We start from the raw sequence: 16,657 nt of genomic DNA, 5'->3' as shown, positions 1-16,657 counted from the left end.
CATCTTGTTTTTCAGGCTTCTGCTCATTCTAATAGAAGCAGTGCAAGAATCTCTTTCACCTCTGCCAGTGGCTACTGTCAATCTATGGTCTTTGTCTCCCCCCAAGCTAGCAGTTTTCCGACCCACCTAACACTGCCTCGATAGCATCAGCAAATATTCTTGCACCCTTTCTATTTAAGTGTATCCCATCCCTGTAGAAGCAATCTCTCCTGTTAACAAGTACAGTCCAGGATGAAAAAAATTCTACCCCTTGAGCCTTGCACAATCTTTCCAGGGCCGAATTGATCGACAAGGCTCTCATCATATACTCCCTCCTATCGTGTCTGGGCAGAATTGCAGACACTTTCAAATTCAACCCTCATTCTCGGCTTTTGTTCAACAGTGACCTGTACTTGTTAAGTAATTCTGCCGGTCTCCTACTCTTAATATTATTAGTGCCAACGTGAACAACTATATCACCTTTTGTGCACTTAAAAGATGGTATTCGCTCTACAACGTCATCAACCTTTGCCCCTGGCAGACATACCCTGGTCCTGTTCCACCTATCCTTTTTACAAAGCATGTTCCCCATTTCCCTGACAATAGAGTCACCAACAACTACTAGTTCCTTTGGGACCAGCGCATTCTGCCTTGGGGGTTGTCTCTGTGTCACGCGATGCCCAAGTGCAAGCTCTGGCGTTGATGTGGGCAGCTGAGAGCTTGATGGGCCCCTCAATTTAGTTTCTTCGAGGGCATCCACCCTGTCCTTCAAGCTCTCATATAGGCCCACAAGAACGCTGAGTTGTTGCCTGATATCGATACACTCCTTGCATCGCGCACACTCAATGACATCCCCATGGCAGTATCATGTCCCGTACCCGATTGCTCTGCAAACATCAAGCAAACAGTGCATTTTATAAGGCTGTGAGTCAGAGGACAACTGCCCCCCTCAGTTCTGCTCTGAGCTACAGCACTTCTATTAGCTTGATCCTTTTGCTTTGCTGCTCTGGTTTGAGTCATGATTCTATTAATTTATTAATTAATTATAATTAATTATGTTATGTTATTAATTATGTTAAATATAATTAATTATATTACGGTTGTAATCTAAGTCGTTATATGTATTTATTTAAAAGTACAATTTAACTGCTAACGAAGTTCAACTAACGCTATCTAGTATCACAAAGGCGGTATATAACTATCGTATCACAAGGGCGGGAAAGTTACGAACGGTGAATCTACGGACACTTAACTATTAATTAACTTTCAAATCTCGCTGCCTCAATTCAGAATAAACTAACAATCTTTACTAGGTCTATAAGCTACTTACAGGAATAATTCGATGTAAAAAATATTCAATCAAGCGGCTAAATATGGCTAAAGAACTTCTCGTTCAGCGGAGTTGCAAACACGTGGATACCCTTACCGATACTTTTATGCAATTACAAGGCCGAGTAAAGAATAAATACACCAAATTAATCAGAAAATCACAAAATAATGTTATACTACTAAATTTAAATCAAAAGTTTTAGAAAAACAATAATTTCAAATCAATAAATAAGAAAAATCCACTTTGCGGCTTTGAACACGACCGTCTCCTAGTAACCTCGTCAGCAGTTCTGACGGGTGAGCATGGAACTTAAATAGGGATTATTTGTCTTTGTGCATGCGCTTAAAGGACCACGAGTCAGAGATTAGATATGGCCGGCGAACATTAACAGAATTCTCATGTAATTCAATTTCAACGGTTGTAGCCAGGCCAATATGGAAATTACACACTATACTGAACAATTGCTGAGTCCTCTCCTCATTCACAACACAAATAAATGACCTAGTACACATTTCTTGCGGTGATCGCGAATCATCTTATCAGGGTTCTACGCGGTTTCCTCTGAATTTTCATGTTAATCAACATGCGACCTCAGTTCTTGCTTCTCGTTCAGCAGCATCAGAATTAGCCTTTCATGCCATTAATGAAAAACATACTTTTTTATTTAACAAGGCCAAAACATTTAGAGTCCAACGTAATTATGCAGAAACCGTCGAAATTAAATTACATGAGAATTCTGTTAATGTTTGCCGGCCATATCTAATCTCTGACTCGTGGTCCTTTACCCGCATGCGCGAAGACAAATAATCCCTATTTAAGTTCCACTCTCACCTCTTTTCAGTAATTTTCATTCTTGTGATCACGACATACAGTCGAAAAGCATTGTCAGCTTCAGGAAGGAAAATCGTTTTGCATTTTTTTTCGTTAAATTCATTTTTTACTTAATTTTTAATAATTGTTAATTATTTCTTACTGTAATGTAAGATTTTCGGTTTTTTTAATTGTTTTCATTTTAATTTCTGGAGTGTATCATACGGAAGTGTTCTACATATCATATTGAGATAAACTTCACTTATTCTTTTACAAATAGTAATAACCCTATATAACAAGTTTGTTTCTTAATTTTACAGTGCAACCTCAATATAACATGCCTTCATACCACAGGTATGATCATGTCCACCAAAATGAATTATGAAAAAAATAGTGTGTCCAAAGATAGAGCAATTTCATACTGGAAACTGCAAAAAGTGAATATTGTATATATTTCTATCTACTATGAAAACAACAGGGATTACCTTTATTTTTGATATAGGATGTTTCTTTTCCAACAAACTCTCCTAGTCTAACACGCCAACAATTCTTTGTGAAGGAGATATAAATTTTACAAAAAATGCGAAACATCTTCCTCACTGTCAGAACAGTAGTGTTCAGACCCCTCGGTCTCAATATTGAGTGCTCAACTCAACTTCTGTCTTCAAACACCATACCTCTGCCAGCAAGGAAACCATTATGTAGATTGACATTAAAATTAAATTTTGAAGGTCTAAACAGCTTAGTAAATATGGAACCTATTCTTCTCTTCATTCCTGTAGATTGACATTAAAATTAAAATTTAGGGGTCTAAAACGTTTAATGAATATGGGGCGATTATTCTCTTCATTCCTCATTCTTCAGCCCCATATTCATTAAGCTCTTTAGACCCCCAAATTTTAAAATTAAAGATCTGTATAGTCATAATAAGGTAAGGCGATCAGCTCCCCACTTTGTTGCTGGGAGAAGAAGGATGCTATTTAGTTTTTGTTGGCAGAATGTTCTTAGTCTTTTAATATGTTCCAGGAAGGTAAGTTAATGATCTAAGTTCAACCCAGTTCAACCCAGCATACGATTCCTAAGAATCGTATGCTGGGTTGAACTGCTATTGGTTGTCCATTCAGTTGTAGTTCTGGATGTGGGTGCAGTTTACATTGTCAGCAAAAATGGATGCACAACGTTTTTTGAGGACAAAGTTGAAAACCATTGATTTGTGCCCATGTACTGATCTTATTTATTGCTCCTTGTAACTGTCTCTCGAAAGTATTGATGTTTTTTGAAGTTTTAAATCGAGCTTGGAATGTTCGCTTGTCTAGGAAGTTCCGTATGAAAATCGGGAGATGGCCCCGAAGTCCATGGAAATGTAATTCACAGAGTAGTCCATACTTCCACATGGAATCATAGGCCTTACTGATGTCAAAGAAAACCATTACATGGTGTTCCGATCTAAGGAATGCATTCTGAATGCAATTCTCTAGTCTTACTGGTATATCTAGTGCTGATCTGTTTTTCTGAATGCCGAATTGTGCAGAATGTAAGAGATTGAAATTTTCAAGGTACCAATATTAGTTGACGTTCCACCATCTTTTCGAGAATTTTGCAAAGGCAACTGGTCAAGGCAATAGGTCTATAGTAAGTGGGATTTGTTGGGTATTTACCTGGTTTAAGGAAGGCAAGTACTGTAGCATGATGCCATTGTTTAGAGAATGTATCTTCCAGGTAGAGTATATTGAACAGATCAAGGAGTGACTGCAGTGATTCAGCACTTAGTTCCTGTACCATCAATTAATGGATATTATCTGGTCCTACAGAGCTATGCCTAGATGTTGACAAAGCTCTATGTAGTTCATGGATAGTAAATGGTAAGTTATATTGTTCTTCTGTTTTTGAAGAAAAGTTTAACTTTTGTTTCTCTGAATTTGTTTTGAATCTTCTCAAGGCTGGTATGTAACTTTTTATTGCTGATGTTTTGGCAAAAGATGGTTTGCCAAAACATCAGCAACAAAAGATGTTTTGGAGTGGGAACCAGACCTGTTCAAAGCCACTAAGTGGATTTTCTTATTTACTGATTTGAAATTGTTTTTCTAAAACTTTTGATTTAAATTTAGTAGTATAGCATTATTTTGTGATTTTCTGATTAATCTGGTGTATTTATTCTTTACTCGGCCTTGTAATTGCATAAGAGTATCGGTAACGGTATCAAATCCACGTGTTACAAGTTGCAGCTCCGCTGAACGAGAAGTTTTTTAGCCATATTTAGCCGCTTTATTGACCAATTGTTACATCAAATTATTTTCTATAAGTATCTTATATACCTAGTCAGAATCGTTAGTTTATTCTGAATTGAGACAGCGAGATTCGGAAGTTAATTAATACTTAAGTGTCCGTAGATTTACCGTTCGTAACTTGCCGCCTTTGTTATAGGATACAACGTTATATCCTGAACTAGATAGCATAGCATAGTATAGTATAGTATATAATATAATACTGTCAATTAATCAGTAAAATCTATTAATTTTGTTAAACTTCATTGTCAATTAAATTGTACTTTTAACTAAATACATATAACGACTTAGATTACAAACGTAACATAATTAATTAATACATAACTTGATAAGGAAGTTACATAAAGGGAACTCATAGATAATACTTGATACTGAAAAATATATATAGCATTATAATTGTGTTAGGATACAAGTTTAGGGTTATAATTTTGTACTGAAATTGAAATTTTATTGAAATTAAATAGAAATCATGACTCAGACCAGAGCAGCAAAGCAAAAGGCTCAAGCTAATGGGAGTGCTGTGGCTCAGAGGAGAACTGAGGGGTGGCAGTTGCCCTCTGAATCGAAGCCTTTTAAAATGCACTGCTTGCATGATGTTTGTGGAATCGGGTACGGGACATGATATTGCCATGGGGGATGTCTTTGTGTGTGCGCAATGCAAGGAGTGTAACGAAATCAGACAACAACTCAGCGTTGTTATGGGCCTATATGAGAGCTTGAAAGACAGGCTGGATGCCCTCGAAGTATCTAAACTGAGGGGCCCAACAAGCTCTCAGCTGCCCACATCAATGCCAGAGCTTGCACTTGGTCATCATGCAACACAGCGGCAACCCCCAAGGGAGAATGCGCTGGTCACACAGGAATTAGTAGTTGTTCGTGACTCTATTGTCAAAAAAACAAGGAACATGCATTGTAAAAAGGATAGGTGGAACAGGACCAGAGTATGTCTCCCAGGGGCAAAGGTTGATGACGATGTAGAGCGAATATCATCTTTTAAGTGCACAAAAGGTGATATAGTTGTTCACGTTGGCACTAATAATATTAAGAGTAGGAGACCGGCAGAATTACTTAACAAGTACAGGTCACTGTTGAACAAAAGCCGAGAATGAGGGTTGAATTTGAAAGTGTCTTCAATTCTGCCCAGACATGACAGGAGGGAGTATCTGATGAGAGCCTTGTCGATCAATTCGGCCCTGGAAAGATTGTCCAAGGCTCAAAGGGTAGAATTTTTTCAGCCTGGTCTGTACTTGTTAAAAGGAGAGACTGCTTCTATAGCGATGGGATACACTTAAATAGAAAGAGTGCAAGAATATTTGCTGATGCTATCGAGGCAGTGTTAGGTGGGTCAAAAAATTGCCAGCTTGGGGGATACAAGGACTAATAGATTAACAGTAGCCACTGGCAGAGGTGAAAGTGATTCTTGCACTGCTTCCATTGGAATGAGCAGAAGCCTGGAAAACAAGAGGCAGGATATTTCAGAGACTGCTGGAGGTCCTTCCGGTACAAGTAAACACATGGGTTGTGTTAGGGTAGCTAAGAATAGGAACAGGTGCATGTATGCTTGCGTGTACATCAATGCTAGGAGTTTGGTAAATAAATTTGATGAATTTGAGGTATTGCTCAAAGCATCAAAGGCGGATATGTTGGGATATCAGAGACGTGGTGTCACACAGATATAAGGAATACAGAACTGGAATTTGGGGAGTACGTTTGCAAAAAGAATAGACAGGATAGGAAGGGAGGGAGGAGGGGTTATGCTATTAGTTAAGAAACACATAAAATACAAGGAAGTGAAGCCAGTCAACATCGCTGAACAGTACAGTGCAGTGTCGAGTCAGTTTGGTGTGACATAAGCATTGGGAGATAAAAATTGAGAGTAGGAATGCGCTATAGGCCTAATGACTCTGATGAGTATAATAAGAAACTATACAGGGAAATAGAGTGCGCCAGTAAACCAGAGAGTTTTATAATGGGGAATTTTAATTTCCCAGATATTGACTGGAATTTGTGGGTTGGTCACTCACACATTAGCAAGCCTTTTTTGAATTTATTAGATGATTGTTTTCTTCATCAGCATGTTCGGGAGCCAAATAGAGGGAGTAATACTGTTGATTTGATTATCAGTAGTGATTCTTCATGAATTAAGAATCTGCAGATAAAGAAACCACTAGGTGGCAGTGATCACAGTGTGCTGAAGTGGGATTTACTCAAAGTGGTAACTACCATCAGGGGTAAAGGGAAGGGTTATTGCTTTCATAAAGGTGACTACGATGGTCTGAGACAGTATTTAAATTCTATACAGTGGGACCAACTGATGATGTTACCAACAGCATATTCAAAATGGGAAGCATTCAAAGAACTTATCTTGGAAACTACTAAGCTTTACATACCAAATAAGAAATATCGTTCAAGGTTTAGGCCTAAATGGATGTCAGATGAACTAATGAGACACATGGCAGAGAAGTAAAATGCATGGGATACATATAAATTAACGCATGACACAGAAGCCTATGATAGATATAAGCTGATCTGAAACCAAGTCACAAAGGAGGTTAGGCAGACAAAGGCAGATTATGAGAAATCTTTGGCAAAGGATGAAAAGAAAAACATCAAAGAGTTCTTTACTTATGTAAACTCTAGAAGGAAGGGGATGAATCAGATTGGTCCACTTGATATCGATGGTTCAACTGTTGATGATCCTGCTCAGGTAGCTAACAAACTAAATGAATATTTTGCATCGACATTCACACATGAGAAGTTATTCAGCGAGGGGAATGCCAGATGTGTGTTAAACTCTGGCAGTAAGCTAGATAATCTTGTAATAAATGAGAGTAAAGTGGAGGAGAAATTGTTGAAGATAAACACAAGAAAGGCACATGGGGTGGATGGGATCTATCCAGTTATATTAAAGGAGGCTGCAAAGGAAGTAAGCAAACCTTTAGCTATAATTATGAGAGCTTCTTGGACACAGGGAAGGTACCCATAGACTGGAGATGTGCAAATGTGTCCCCAATTCACAAAGCAGGATCAAAGGCTGACACAAATAATTATAGACCTGCGAGTTTAAATTCTGTTCCAGGAAAATTAATGGAGGCACTGGTTAGAGAAGCACTGCAGGATAATCTAGACAAGACTTCGGTTATAGCTCGGACTAAGCATGGTTTTGATAAAGGGAACTCTTGCCTGAACAATTTGATTGGATACTATGATGCAGTCACAAAAGATCTGGATGCAGGGAATAACTTTGATATTATATACTTGAATCTAAGAAAGGCTTTTGATACCGTTGCACATGGAAGACTGCTGCACAAATTGGAGCAGTGTGTCATTGGAGACAAATTGCTGCTATGGATAAAGGGGTGGTTGAGGGGGAGAAGACAGAGAGTGGTAATCAATGGACACTGCTCATCGTGGACTAATGCTATTATTGGAGTCCCTCAGGATTCAGTGTTGGGTTCGTTATTGTTTTCTGTATTTATAAATAATATTGATGATGGTATATCAAGCTTAATGTCCAAGTTTGCAGACGATACAAAGGTTGGCAGGGTTGTTAAGGACACTACTGATGCTATGCTTCTGCAACAGGATCTGGAAAGGTTGAACAGATTGGCTGAGAGGTGGCAAATGAAGTTTAACATTGACAGATGTAAAGTACTACATATGGGCAACAGTAACCCCAGAGCAACGTATAAACTCTGTGGTACTACGCTGACAGTGGTAGAGAATGAAAAGGACCTGGGGGTAATTGTGCAGGGAGATATGAAGTTCTCTGAGCAGTGCAGATAAGCTGCAAGAGTAGCTCATGTTGTCTTGTCAATCATATACAGGAATTTTTCTAGCAGGGATAGGGGGGTGATTATTCCCTTGTATAAGGCAATGGTCAGGCCACACCTTGAGTACTGTATACAGGTCTGGAGGCCTCATTTCAAGAAGGATGTAGAGCTGCTGGAACGAGTACAGAAAAGAGCAACAAGATTAGTGAATGGAACAAAGGGTTTCTCTTACGAAGAAAGGCTTAAGTTTTGCAAATTACAGAGTCTGGAGACTAGGCACTGGGGAGGTGATCTGATAGAGGTGTATAAGGCCTTGAATGGTTTGAGCATGCTCAATGCCGATGGGATTCTTCCTCTTGCTCAGAATAATCACCTGAGAGGGCATAAATTCAAATTGAGGAAAGAGAGATGTAGGATAGTTGTGCGAAAATTTGCCTTTAGCCAGCAGGTGGTTGGTTGGTGGAACAGACTTCCATCACTTGTTGTTGAAGTTGATAGCCTACACAAATTTAAGGCTCAGCTGGACAGGTATTTCGAACGAATGGAGGGGTGAAATGGGTGTTTTATTTTGTTGTTTTTTTTGGCTGATTGTGAATAAGCTTGCTTTCTTTCATCGTGTGCCTCTACTAATGCTAATGTTAATTTAGTTTTCCTCTTTGGTTGATAATGTTGTTATCCCATAGTGTGTGATGACCATTTATGTCTCTCAGAATGAGGAAAGATGTGGGGAGTTGAGCTATGAGGTTGTTTAGATCATTTTGTTGGATGGAAACGTTTGTTGGAATATATAAGGAGCAGATTGTAATATGGATGTCAGCAGCCACACGAACTGCTACTGCCTCAAAGGGAGAGTTCAGTAAGACCTGTTTGACAGGAACATATGAGTTTGTTATAACAGCTACACTACCATATGCAGTATTTTGATCGGTTCTATCTTTTCTAAAGATATTGTAATAAGACAGTTTTGATGTGTCTTGAGGTTTGAAATACATCTCTTGGAGGCAGAAACATATTGGTGTGTATTTAGAGGTAAGGTCGTACAGGTCATTAATATTGGCACGGAAACCATGGAAATTGCACTGAATTATCGTGTTGATTGTTTATCTCTTGTTAGACTTTCCGAGTGTTTTCATGGTGTTGAGGTTCTCTGTTTTTCACTCTTGTTTTTATCTTTATTTTGAAAGTAAGGCCTTTCTGTTTCCATGTCTTCTTCAACAAAAATGTGTTGTACAGGGTCATCTCTAGGTATTTCCTTAGTATCCATTTCCTGTTGGTGACCAGAAGTTACGATTTGTTTTTCTTGGTGTCTTTGGTCTGGGGGAGTGGAGATTTTCAATTGGTATAGAAACTGGGGTATTGACTGCCTGAGTTTGAGTTGCACTGTACAGTGTTTTTAAGTAGTTCAAGAAAGACTCTTTTGGGGGTACTGTTAGTTCAGTTTGTGATGCAGTTGATTGGAAATTTTTGGTGATTTGGGCAATAGTAGATCTATTTGAAAGGGTTGGTGGTGAGATGATTCGCTTTGCTTCTTGATAGGACACATTATCATTGATTTTATATTTCTGAATAAATTTCTCAGTTTTCCAGCAATTGCATGTTCTAGTGTAAGCAGGATAATCTTTTTTCCAGTTTGGGCATATCGTTGAGGTGCAGTACAGGCTTCGCAGTTGTGTTCAACTGACCCGCACTTTGCACAAGCAGGGGTTTCCCAGCAAGCTATCTGGGAATATCCGTACTTCTGACATCGGAAACACCGTAGCAGATTTTCAATATATGGTCTGACATTACAGACCAGATATCCAGCCTTAATGGATGCTGGATAATGTAGTGTATTAAAGATCAAAATGGGATTGCATGTAGGAGTCAGAACTCCATCTTTTCTGGTGGAAATTCTCTTGACCTGTATAACTCCTTCTTCTTTAAGTTCTTCAATCATCTCCTCTTCAGACATATCTATTAAATTCCAGTCAGAGATCACTCCTTTAAAGGTGTTCAGTGATCTATGGGGTGTCGCAGTAACTGGTATTCCAGCAAAGAGATTAATATTCAAGAGCTGCTTTGAGTGTTTACCATTAGAGGTCTCGATTAGAATATCTCCTGACCTAAGTCTTTTTACAGACTTAGGAGCTCCAGCTCTACTTTCTAATTCCTTTTGTACTCTAAATGGCGAGAGTTTGCCAATTTCTTTTCACCAGTTGAGTGCATGATCGGGAAAGTTGGAGTAGGATAGATCTCAGAGTCAGTTTTCTGGTGTTTTGAAGTTCCTGAAATAGAACTATCTTTCGTTTTTGATGTCTGGGGGTGCATCTGGCAGCCTAGATAAGTCTGAACTTGATTTACTCAGCACATGCTCTTTTTGGCCCTGGGAGCTTATCTTTTTCTCCCAGGTTACCAGGCCCATCAATGTGGAGGCAAAAGTGGTGCCACCTAGCAAGGAGAAGGGTAGTATTAGCTTATCTTTTTCTCCCAGGTTACCAGCCCCACCATGTGGAAGCAAGAGTGGTGCCACCTAGCGACCCAAGTGAAGAGAAGGGTAGTATTAACAAAAAAATAAAAAAGGGGTTAAAGAAAGGTACTTTCCTTTCTGAGTTATATAATTTGAAAGATCTATTTAATTATAATACTCAAGAGTTAACGGACTTGCAAAACTCAGGAGAAATGTATTTACAGTAAAGCGCATCAGATAATCACTACAAAAAGGCACTGTGGTCACTAATATCGCTTGGCACTCGGGGCCCTCGATTTCGGTGTACATTTCTTCAACCTCTTCATCATCATGGCTCGATATCAGTGCATAAATTGTTATAACCTTTAGTTTGAAATCCTTAGAAGTAAGTCTTGACACCCTTAGTGATGTACTTTTGAATTCCAAAATGTTGTTTGTTATATCTTTATGGACCAGAAAGCCAACTCCATCTTTGCTCTTTTCACTGTTTCCATTGGTGTACAGCAGATTTCCACTTGATAAATTTATAATTGATTCATTTCTTCTTCTTGTTTCAGCCAAGCCGATGATATTCCAATTCACATTTTCTAATTCCTTTTCCAGCCTAATGTCCTGTCTTCATCGATGAGCGATCTTACGTCGTAACAGGCCAAGTTCAGTTTCTGTGCATGGCAGCCTGGTTGTACCCAGAGATTCTTAGCTCCCTCTGCTTCCACTCTGATTTTCTCGCTACCATAAGAGGAGTGAAAGCAGAAAGGAGTGAAAGACCAAACCTCCAGTGTTCAGGAGGGTTTGTTCTTTTCCTCTTCCAAGCTGACCAGGAGCTTTGAAGAGAACCACTCTACACATTCGTTGCCACCTAAGTGATGTAACAGGGCTTACCATCGAGAAGGTGTGTATGAGTGGATATTAGGGAGGTAGGCCAACCAGACTTCTCCTAAATCTTCAAAAATACAAAGATATTGGATCCATCAGTGTTTTAGACTGTTTCAGACTTTAATACAGCATTATTAAAATAACAACGTTTAATGTAACTGTTATAGTTAATTACATAAATATTACCAAAATACTGGAGGCCTTTTAGAAGTAGTTTAATAAATCAATTAGTACTAACAGAACTTATTTTGAATCTACCTGAATGCCTTGAAGGAAATATAAAAATAACAACATTTAATATATACAGTAGCACAATAACGGAAATTATTTTTTGAATTACAGAAGTAATTTAAAAAAATAGGCAGAAGAAATGTTTCAAATCTGGACTTACTTTGTGTGACTAGAAGTGTTGAAGAATCAGATGTTGCAGAAAATGTTACCTCTTGTCCTTTCTGGTCTCTGTAATGAAAAAAAAAAAAAAAAAAAAAAAAAAAAAAAACAAGAATTTAGAAATTTCAAATATCACCCCCAGAGTTTATAATTAAAATGGATGAAAATACAGACTGCCTATTCATATTAAATTCCTTCATACAAAATTCACAATAAATGTTAAACACTGAGTAGCATAAGAAGACCAAATATGAGAGACTTGAGTTGAATGGGCAGAAATCAGACTGCAGAACACATTTATTTGCTGTAATGAGCAAAAACTATGAGTAAGTTGACTACTGTACAGCATTCCACAAGGTCTAACTGACTTGGGTTACTTTTCACTGTTCGTTAGGTGGCCTTTATTTTTAAAGATAAAATAACTGCACATACCTACACAATGATACTAATTGATACCAATATTTTTGAAAATTATATTTTCAAGTTTATTTTCACCAACAAAAAACTACATTTCACATTTAAAATTTATTTGATGTCCATGAAGGTTCTCTGATAGTTTCTTCCCATTTCTTCATGGAATGAAGAAAGATTTTTAACTGGAAAATAAAAAAATTGTACGCAATTCCTATGAACTTTCATAATGACATTACCTGAGAAAAAAAAAAAAAAAAATTTAAAAGAGTTAGTCCTAGGTACAGTAACTATTCAAATAGTCTAATGTTATTAGTGGAGTCCTGAGTCCCAGGGGTTCAGTTTCAGACCCACTATTCTTTTCTATATTTATTAATAATATTCATGAAGGTACATCTGGCTTAATGTCTGCATGTGTGGCCTATCCATTGCCTTGTACAGTGGGATAATCACCTCCTTATCCCTCCTAGCAAAGTTCCTGTATATCATTGACAAAACTCCATTGGTTGTTCTGGCAGCCTGCAACAAAGGTTGACAGGATGGATAATAACAGTAATCAAAGTGTGCTACTACAACAAAATCTAGAAAAAGTAGGCAGATGGGCTGAGAAATGGCAGTTGAAGTTTAATATTGACAAATGCAAGGAACTGCATATGGGTAGGCAGTAACTGCAGATTAATATACCAACTGTGGTAATACACTCAGGGTTGTGGAAAAAGATCTTGGGGCAATTGTGCAGTCAGATATAAAGTTTTCTGGACAATGCAGAGAGGCTGCCAGAACAACCAATGGAGTTTTGTCAATGATGTACAGGAACTTTGCTAGAAGGGATAAGGAGGTGATTATCCCACTGTACAAGGCAATGGATAGGCCACACATCTTGAGTACTGCACACAGGTCTGGAGGCCACATTTTAGGAAGGATGTAGACTTGCTGGAATGTCTACATAAAAGGGCAATAAGATTGATGAGGGAAAGAATAATGAGGTGCTCTTACCACGAAAGGCTGCAAACTGAAACATCTAGAGGCTAGGCACCTGTGAGTTGATCTCAGTGAGGTGTTTAAGGCTTTGAATGGACTGAGCAAGCTCAAGGCTGATGTATTCTTCATCCTGCTCAGGCTACACAATGAGGGATTATAAATTCAAACTGAGGAAGGATGGTTGCAAGTTAGATGTATGGAGGTTTGCCTTCAGTCAGCAGGTGATTGATTACTGGAACAAACTTCCATCTTTTGTTGTGGAAGTGGGCAGTTTAAATAAATTCAAGGATCAAATAGACAAATTATTGGAGGGGATAGACAGGTGAGGAGGGAAGGTTGTTTTTTTTGTTTTGTTTTTTTATTTATTTATTTATTTATTTTTTTATATCTGATGCCTTATAAGCTTCCTTTCTTGGAATCATATGCCTATTAATACTATTATCTTATGCAATACATATATACAGCATAATTTCAGTGTATTTGTTAGTACAGTTATATTTTAAATTATCTCTTTTACTGCAGTTAGAGATAATTATAAATATTATACTATCAGCAAAATTATAAATGCATTTTCAGTTAATAAAAACATTAAGAGATGCTTAAATTAGAAAATTTATCTAATGGAATCAATTTATCTAACTAATTATCTGTAGATTACTTGAAACATCATCTAAACCAATCAAGAAATTGGAAGATAACTTTATCCACCTGTGCTGTGCTTGTATATACACTCAGTGGCCATTGAATTATGACTACTTGCACTAATGATATTAAGAGTAGGAGACCAGCAGAATTACTTAACAAGTACAGGTCACTTTGGAAAAAAAGCCGTGAATTAGGGTTGAATTTGAAAATGTCTGCAATTCTGCCCAGACATGATAAGAGGAAGTACAAGATGAGAGCCTAGTTGATCAATTCAGCCCTGAAAAGATTGTGCAAGGCTCAAGGGGTAGAATTTTTTTCAGCCCGGTCTGTACTTGTTCACAGGAGAGACTGCTTCTACAGGGATGGGATACACTTAAATAGAAAGGGTGCAAGAATATTTGCTGATGCTATCGAGGCAGTGTTAGGTGGGTCAGAAAACTGCTAGCATGGGGGGGGGATACAAGGACTAATAGATTAACAGTAGCCACTGGCAGAGGTGAAAGTGATTCTTGCACTGCTTCTATTGGAATGAGCAGCATTCTGGAAAAAAACATGCAGGATATTTCAGAGACTGCTGGGAATCATTGAGGTACAAGTAAACACATGGGTTGTGTTAGGGTAGCAAAGAATAGGAACGGGTGCATGTATACTTGTGTGTACACCAATGCTAGGAGTTTGGTAAATAAATTTGATGAATTTGAGGTATTGCTCAAAACATCAAAGGCAGATATTGTTGGGATATCACAGAAATGATGTCACACAGATATAAGGAATGCACAACTGGAATTTGGGGAGTACAATGAATACAGAAAGGATGGGAAGAGGTTATGCTATTAGTTAAGAAACACAAAATCCAAGGAAATGAAGTCAGTCGACATCACTGGACAGTGCAGTGTCGAGTCAGTTTGGTGTGAAATAAGCATTGGGAGATCAAAATTGAGAGTAGGAGTGTGCTATAGGCCTAATGACTCTGATGAGTATAATAAGAAACTGTACGGGGAAATAGAGTGGGCCAGTAAATCAGAGAGTCTTATAATGGCATTTTCATTTCCCAGATATTGACTGTAATTTGTGGGTTGGTCACACACACTAGCAAGGCTTTTGGGGATTTATTGGATGATTGTTTTCTACATTAGCATGTTTGGGAGCCAACTAGAGGGAGTAATACTCTTGATTTGATTATCAGTAGTGATTCTTCATGCATTAAGAATCTGCAGATAAAGGAACCACTAGGTGGCAGTGATCATAGTGTGCTTTACTCAAAGAGGAAACTACCATCAGGGGTAAAGGGAAGGGTTTTTGCTTTCATAAAGGTGACTACGATGGTCTGAGACAGTATTTAAATTCTATACAGTGGGACCAACTGATGATGTTACCAACAGCAAATTCAAAATGGGAAGCATTCAAAGAACTTATCTTGGAAGCTACTAGGCTTTACATACCAACTAAGAAATATTGTTCAAGGTTTAGGCCAAAATGGATGTCAGATGAACTAATGAGGCATATGGCAGAGAAGAAAAATGAATGGGATACTTACAAATTAACACATGACACAGAAGCCTGTGATAGATACAAGTTGATATGCAACCAAGTTACAAAGGAGATTAGGCAGGCAAAGGCAGATTATGAGAAATCCTTGGCAAAGGATGCAAAGAAAAGAGTTCTTTACCAATAAACTCTAGAAGGAAAGGGATGAATCAGATTGGTCCACTGGATATTGATGGTTCAACAGTTGAGGATCCTGCTCAGGTGGCTAATAAATTAAACGAGTATTTTGCATCTACATTCACACATGAGGAGTTATTTAGGAAGGGGAATGCCAGAGGTGAAGTAAACTCTGGCAGTGAGCTAGATGATTTTGTAATAATGATTTTGAGAGGAAAGTGGAGGAGAAATTGTTGAGGATAAACATAAAAAAGGCACCTGGGGTGGATGGGATCTATCCAGTTATATTAATGGAGGCAGCAAAGAAAGTAAGCAAACCCTTAACCATAATTATGAGAGCTTCTTTGGACTCAGGAAAGGTACCCATACCCTGGAGATGTGCAAATGTGACCCCAATTCACAAAGGCTGACACAAGTAATTATAGACCTGTGAGTTTAACTTCTGTTCCAGGAAAATTAATGGAGGCACTGGTTAAAGAAGCACTGCAGGATCATCTAGACAAGAATTCAGTTATAGCTCGGACACAGCATGGTTTTGTTAAGGGAAAGTCTTGCCTGACCAATTTTATTCGATACTATGATGCAGTCACAAAAGAACTGGATGCAGGGAAATAACTTTGATATTATATATTTGGATCTTAGAAAGGCTTTTGATACTGTTGCACATGGAAGACTGCTGCACAAATTGGAGCATTGTGGCATTGGAGGCAAATTGCTGCTATGGATAAAGGGATGGTTGAGGGGGAGAACACAGAGAGCGGTAACCAATGGACACTACTCGTCATGGACTAATGTTATAAGTGGAGTCCCTCAGGGTTCAGTGTTGGGTCCATTATTGTTTTCTGTATTTATAAATGATATTGATGATGGCATATCAAGCTTAATGTCCAAGTTTGCAGACGATACAAAGGTTGGCAGGGTTGTTAAGGACACTACTGACGTTATGCTGCTGCAACAGGATCTGGGAAGGTTGAGCAGATGGGTTGAGAGGTGGCAAAGGAAGTTCAACATTGACAAATGTAAAGTACTACATATGGGAAACAGCAACCTAAGAGAAAAGTATCAA

At 38.3% G+C, this 16,657-nt stretch overlaps 1 protein-coding gene across 4 annotated transcripts in view; it reads right to left on the bottom strand.

Annotated features, from left to right (window-relative positions):
- Positions 1 to 16,657, bottom strand: part of LOC150076433 (uncharacterized) — an 840,218-nt gene that overhangs the window by 334,588 nt on the left and 488,973 nt on the right. For all 4 annotated transcript variants that reach the window (XM_090388172.1, XM_090388173.1, XM_090388175.1 and 1 more), the window contains exon 9: positions 11,891 to 11,958. In XM_090388172.1, the coding sequence (XP_090244298.1) occupies positions 11,891 to 11,958 (68 nt within the window). The remainder of the gene's footprint in view (positions 1 to 11,890; positions 11,959 to 16,657) is intronic.

Source organism: Mastigoproctus giganteus, chromosome 13, assembly GCF_048544385.1.
Source record: "Mastigoproctus giganteus isolate SK-2022 chromosome 13, ASM4854438v1, whole genome shotgun sequence".
In the NCBI taxonomy this organism is placed as follows: Eukaryota; Metazoa; Arthropoda; class Arachnida; order Uropygi; family Thelyphonidae; genus Mastigoproctus; species Mastigoproctus giganteus.
This window is presented reverse-complemented; position numbering and strand designations above follow the sequence as displayed.